The sequence below is a fragment of the Rutidosis leptorrhynchoides genome, chromosome 4 (assembly GCF_046630445.1).
Source record: "Rutidosis leptorrhynchoides isolate AG116_Rl617_1_P2 chromosome 4, CSIRO_AGI_Rlap_v1, whole genome shotgun sequence".
NCBI lineage: Eukaryota > Viridiplantae > Streptophyta > Magnoliopsida > Asterales > Asteraceae > Rutidosis > Rutidosis leptorrhynchoides.
Genome location: NC_092336.1, coordinates 415,925,976 through 415,931,940, shown reverse-complemented (window position 1 = coordinate 415,931,940; position 5,965 = coordinate 415,925,976). Strand labels below are relative to the sequence as shown.

General features: G+C 32.3%; 1 protein-coding gene across 8 annotated transcripts; it reads right to left on the bottom strand.

Annotated features, from left to right (window-relative positions):
* Positions 1 to 237: 237 nt before the first annotated feature.
* LOC139844178 (uncharacterized) lies at positions 238 to 5,243 on the bottom strand. Of its 8 annotated transcripts, XM_071834387.1 has the most exons (8): positions 4,923 to 5,243; positions 4,642 to 4,799; positions 4,455 to 4,520; positions 3,408 to 3,631; positions 3,208 to 3,273; positions 1,974 to 2,373; positions 1,468 to 1,539; positions 535 to 1,083 (listed from the first exon to the last, which is right to left on the bottom strand). In XM_071834387.1, the coding sequence occupies exons 4-6, from the start codon at positions 3,520 to 3,522 to the stop codon at positions 2,228 to 2,230; spliced, it is 327 nt and encodes a 108-aa protein (XP_071690488.1). In that variant the 5' UTR covers positions 3,523 to 3,631; positions 4,455 to 4,520; positions 4,642 to 4,799; positions 4,923 to 5,243; the 3' UTR covers positions 535 to 1,083; positions 1,468 to 1,539; positions 1,974 to 2,227. The 8 variants fall into 8 exon arrangements, with proteins under 8 accessions (XP_071690492.1, XP_071690488.1, XP_071690490.1 ...); XM_071834391.1 differs by lacking the exons at positions 4,455 to 4,520; positions 4,642 to 4,799; positions 4,923 to 5,243 and adding an exon at positions 238 to 442 and having other exon boundaries at positions 1,017 to 1,083; positions 3,408 to 4,353; XM_071834389.1 differs by lacking the exons at positions 4,455 to 4,520; positions 4,642 to 4,799.
* Between the last annotated feature and the right edge of the window lie 722 nt (positions 5,244 to 5,965).

The window sequence follows — 5,965 nt, the reverse complement described above, 5'->3', positions numbered from 1 at the left end:
AACAGAATGCCTAACCTACATTTAGGGTTGTAAAAAGATCATATCATCGAGTTTATGTTAGACCACCTATAACCCTTTATGAATAGACAACAATCACATATATAATATATAAGTACTAATCCAAAATGTTATAGGAGAATCTTAGAGGTAAAATGGGTAAAATAAGAAATATGTGGAAACATATAAAATAAGTTTTACACGACAAATCGAGATATGGTCCAAAAATTAATTCTGAACTTTTTTAAATTTAAACGTTGGGAGAATTATTGTTTTCAGTCAATCAAATATATAACAAAAATAACCCATTTTATTCAAATATGACCGGCCCATTTTCCACCACTATGAAAAACTGAAGTGAAGAACTTAGTTTATCCTCTATTTATAGTAAAACTGACAACCTTCAACGTTGCAATCACATTGTCAAACCACCATATACCTGGACCTGCATAGTTTCCAGATGTAAGAACATAACGATCAACTTTCATTAACCCGCCCATATAGCCATCTCTAATAGAAGCAACAGTAGGCTGAAATTAATATCTTTCACAAAATGCATATCATTGATGCTCATGTGTGCAACTACAGTATCTTTCGTTAAACTAAACACACGGGGAAACAAAAAAAAAAAAAAAAAATAGACAGCCATGGCATAGCCGAAAGGGAAAGGGACTGGAATACAAAGCTACTCTTTCACTTTTATCAGATCAAAACACCACAGATATCATTGTAGACCCGTTAAGGTATTTAGGTAGAGCCCTCTGTGTATATAAGAGCAATTAAAAACATAGACCAGTTGGGAGATCAAATGAAGATAGTATCTTCATGCGTCAAAGTAGTCCTCATGAAGATGAAACTTTAACCCAATAGCCCGCAACCACATTCATATATTACATATATACAAATATAAATGAAGGTTTGAATATCTCTTCAAACTCCAGTATTATGTGCTGCAGTACGTAGACTAGTTGAATATCTCTTTAAACTCCAAGAATTGAATAAAAAGATATGAAGTATACCTCTTCAAACTTCTTGTCAGCATCACTATGGTCATCTATTCTTCCAGCATCACCAACATAGAATGACCTATTTATTAAAAATATGACATGAACATCAAACGATTATCAAAATTGGCAATAAATTTAGTGGTGGCACTTTTCACCCAATTACATAAAAAAAACTGGGTCAGTTTAGCTTATGTTAGATCTCAAACGGCTCAAAATTGTTATAGGCAAAACAACTTAACTAAGAACATAAACAAATCAAATGGGTCAAAACGGGTTGAAGTCATCTAAAAGGAACATATGACACTAAAAAACTAACCCTTTCAAGATATATGATGGTTCGAAACGCCCTCCATTATGAAGGTAAAGTTGCATACTAAAACAACAAATGATCACAAGTAGTTAAAGTTGCAGTCAGATAGCGCTTAGATTTAAGAACTTGGTTTTAAGTGATAACTGATCTTACCTTGTAATTATCCATGACATCACCAGCTGCAAAGGCTACCTCTAATCCCACATACTGTAGCTAAGTATGTTCCTACAATACATTTATTTTAATTTTATTTACAACTTAAAACGAATAAGAGTGTTTTTTAATTAAGGATACACAATATAGGCAGCAACCGTTTGCCATCTCTGCATCATTCGATACCTAGGAGTAATGATAGGTAATAACTATTAAAAACAAATCAAATTGATCCATAAAATGCTTATAAGTGAAAACATTTCTCAAATCAATAAAACTTAAAAAGAATAGGTACAAAACCAACTAACAATCTGCATACCCCACTGGTAAAAGTTGAGAATGACATTAATGCAATATTTGAACTTTTTGACTTGAGAAAGAAGAAGTAATCATTGAATTAAGTGGTAAATATAACGCAGCTACATCAACGATAATGATCAAAATCAAAATAGTTATGATAATGATCAATCAATTCATGTACTGTATTCCACTCAAGATAAACTTACAAACATAGTAGATGAAAAAAACTCGCCAACAGCAGGTATATTCTTGGTTTCTTCGCAAATGAAATTTGAGAATCAGTAGGCTGAGTTCAGTTGCAGTGCGCCTGTATAGTGGTTTTAGTGTCTGTACTCCATCATTGCTTGGATTGCAGTTCCATGTGAGTTATGAAATGAGTTTTGTTATTTATTTTTCTTTCTCTTCTTTTTTTCTGCAAAATTTATAAATGTTAGATGGGTGTTTTTGCTAACCTGTGTGTCTATGAGTAGATAAGAGCATCCAGTTGGTCTTGAACTGTTTGGTCTTTTCCATATGCAGCGCCTGTACAAGATTGCTTCAATGATCCCTGCTCTATCTCTTGGATGTAAGGTCGATACTGGTAGCAGCTGTGCTTGTTGATCCATCCTGCAACAAATAAAAATATATAGAGATCGAAGTGCGGTTGACCTTGTGAGTGTAGATCATTGTTGAGTGCTAAAATGTTGGTGCTAGCACTTGAATTTACATTAGGCTATGATACACGACCTACACAAAACAGTTTGGACTATATTTGATACAAAAGACTTTTATGACTATTACATTTACGTCCTTTGATCGAGACTACTACAAAACAGTAGGTGACATTCCTTACATCTATTTTTGTATGTGTATACATGTTCAAGAAGTTGTAAGAGTAAAACCTACCATGTATTGTATGTGTTATTTTGACATAAGATAAATAAGCATTTTTGGTTACCCAATAAAATACTTAATGTCTTGAGCTATAATATACTAAATTAAATCAATATTATCAATAATTTTCTGAAGGCCTTGGCTAGCATTGTAGAATGGCTCTTAACACACTAACAACTTTGGTCAACCAAGTTAAAGAGGCAAACATAATCACCCAAAGTCAAATATAGTCAACCACTGTCAAATATAGTGAAACACAACAAACTAACAACTTTGGTGAACCAAGCTAAAGAGTCAGACATAATCACCCGAATTCAAACTTAGTCAACCACAATCAAATATAGTAATAGTAAAAGGTGACATATGTAAAGGTTTATTTACATGTTAGACAAAGTTCAAGCTGCATTTGGTAAATAGGGCACACGATTTCAGTGTTTGGGAGTAAAGAAATATAGCTTTTAACAACAAATTTTGGAAATTAAAATAAAGAAATATAGCTTTTAACAACAAATTTTGGAAATTAAAATACCACTAACAAAATATAGAAGCACGCAGAATGGAAAATACCTTTAGAAGTCAGCAACCCATTGTCATTAGCAGCGGAACTTGTAGAAGCATGTGCACCATCAATAACTGCATGCGCAATAAAGGGATGAACATCATGTTACACATTGTTACTTAAACATGAAAAACAATACACTAAAATACAGTTTAAGAAAGGCATTAAAAAACTACGAATACAAAGAATTTATAAAAACCACAAATACCTGCGCCACAAACAACAGAAGTGGAAGTCGACGCTACTGTACAAACAAACCTTGAATGCCTACATGACACCCCGCATGTCTGATTACGATGTCGAAGCGTGTTTCTAAGAGCCATTTGTCTATGTCTTAAAGAAGTCGTAGCTAAAGAAACATCAACTCCAATGGCACTTTAGCACACATATCATTACTTGCAGCAGAATTCCGCCGACGCTTTCTGCATGTAACTGAAGTAGGTAGCTTCAGATTTGGCAACTAAATGCGCCACCATGGGACCATGGTCATTAAAAATAGAGGTAGTTTCATAGCCACCCAATCGTGCATCATGAACAAAGCTAACTTTTTAACATTAGATAACATATCAACAGCTAAGAGTACCTGAACAAATCCCTCCTGTTTTGTTGGAAATTAATATTAATATATTTCCACAATTACTATCGTTTAGTAACTTTTGAAAACAATATGCTATTGATTTGTCGGTTTAAAAATATCATTATCACCTTGAATACAGAAGGCATTATCATTATATTTTCTCGAGTTTTTGAAGAGCATAGCTACACTTACCATTCCCTATAATGGATACAAACGATATAATTCAACTCGAGCTTAGATATCATACAACTTCATACCATTTATGCACGATTCAGCAGTCATTATCATTTCTGGACCGGGAATAGAACAGTGAATTCTAGTTAAACAATATACATATATTAACAATTTTATCAATCACTCTCAATTATTACTATCAGTCAATAACTAAACCACTAAATAATAAAACAATGTTCAATTTCAAGATAAGTATCAACGAAGAATAAACACGCACACACAAAAACAGGCATATAATTATTCATTAGTGACGTTTATAAAATAGCTGAGCTAATTCATGAAATGAAACTAATTTATTACAAAAACAATATACATATAAAAACGAATTTATAAATTACTACCAATTACCTATCACTAAATAACCAAACCACTAAATAATATTAAAATGAAACAAATAATAATTATTAACCATCAAAGTAATAGCTCATGTAAATTGGATATAACCTTTCTATAAGGCCGATGATCTGAATTTTGATGAAAACTGAAAAACCCTAGAAACGCCATTGTTATCTTCAAATACAAAAAGCAATACTTTTTAAAAATGCAATCAGCGATCATGGAAATCAGTTAGAGACGTTTGCGAATGATTAAAAAAAATTAACAAAATTTGTGAAATTGAATGGAAACTTACCCTAATCCGGCAACTGATCTTACATAGATTACTACTCCCGTACAAATTTAAAAATTCTCATCAAAAATTGATCAGTTGTAGCGTTATAGTTATTTATGAACCTTACTTAAACAATCTTTGTTTACCAACTGGACCAATCATCATCGTTATTTACGAACCTTAAACAGCAAAGACGACAATCAACATGTTAAACAAAAAACATGTTCTGATTTCATATAGATAAGTAAATGAATACATCGAGCGAGAAATTCAAACAAAAAACGAAGTAACATGAAGCGTACCAGATTTGCAAATTGAAGGTGTAAAACAACGATTTATGAGAACCGCGCCGAATTAAGAACAACCACCGTAGATCCAAAAAACCCTAACTATTAGCCCCAAACGTCATCTTCCTGGACATTTCAATCACCGGAGATTAATCCGTCGATTTCGAAGAATCTGACATTAATATACAAAATTTGTATGCTTATGTCGAGAAAAACGTTACGGATTAATTGGTGGTAGTGGCATCGCCTAATACGCCGTCATTAAGCCATAATCGACGATGGTAAAGCTATGGAGGTTTGAGGAATTTCGAAGAGAGATAGAGAGATGAACGGTTTTTGAACAGAGATAGAGAGAGGAGAGGAACAGTTTCAGATTGGGAGATATATTTCCTGACATCCAATTTACTTGTTACACCAAAATTTACCAAAATTTACTAAAAAGTCCTTAATGATATGTTTACAAAAATTAAATAAAGTTTTTTGTTAAATTATATGTAGGGATATTTTGAGAACAAACCATGATTCAATAGTGAAACAAATAAAATGGAGTGTGAATATATCATCTCCCGTATAACGTGGGGTTTGAAGATTTCTTTATGTTAAGTAGATGTATGATTGGTCCAGGTGTATTTTTCTCAGCAGTAAATGGAATAAGTGGTAACAATTAAAAAAATCCACGTGGCAGTAAAATTCTAAAAATCGGGAGAGTTTGACACGTCAGATTTATATTTCATGCTTTGTAAAATGCAGAGAAGAGAAGATTTATTAATAATTATTAATATTAATTTATTAATTAATTATTAATTTATTAATTAATTATTAATTTATTAATAGTGTATAAAACTAGTCAAATGACCCGTGGAACCACGGGTTTATTTAAACGAAACAGTTAATGATATGTTTTAGGTATTAAGTGAACGTTAATGCTGAGTTCGACTAAGAAACTCGTCAACTCAACATTTCATCAAATACCTAAAATGCATATTAAACAATCCACATCCAATCATAAGAGATAATATTGGTTGTCATTTTATTTTAAAAGTGCAAATTAAAATATA

Excerpts from the sequence above, each read along its gene's own strand:
- LOC139844178 (XM_071834387.1), bottom strand. The coding sequence starts at position 3,522 with ATGGCTCTTAGAAACACGCTTCGACATCGTAATCAGACATGCGGGGTG. Across the intron at positions 3,274-3,407 it reads TTCTGTTGTTTGTGGCGCAG|TTATTGATGGTGCACATGCT; the intron begins GTATTTGTGGTT and ends TTGCGCATGCAG. Across the intron at positions 2,374-3,207 it reads TGGGTTGCTGACTTCTAAAG|GATGGATCAACAAGCACAGC; the intron begins GTATTTTCCATT and ends TATTTGTTGCAG.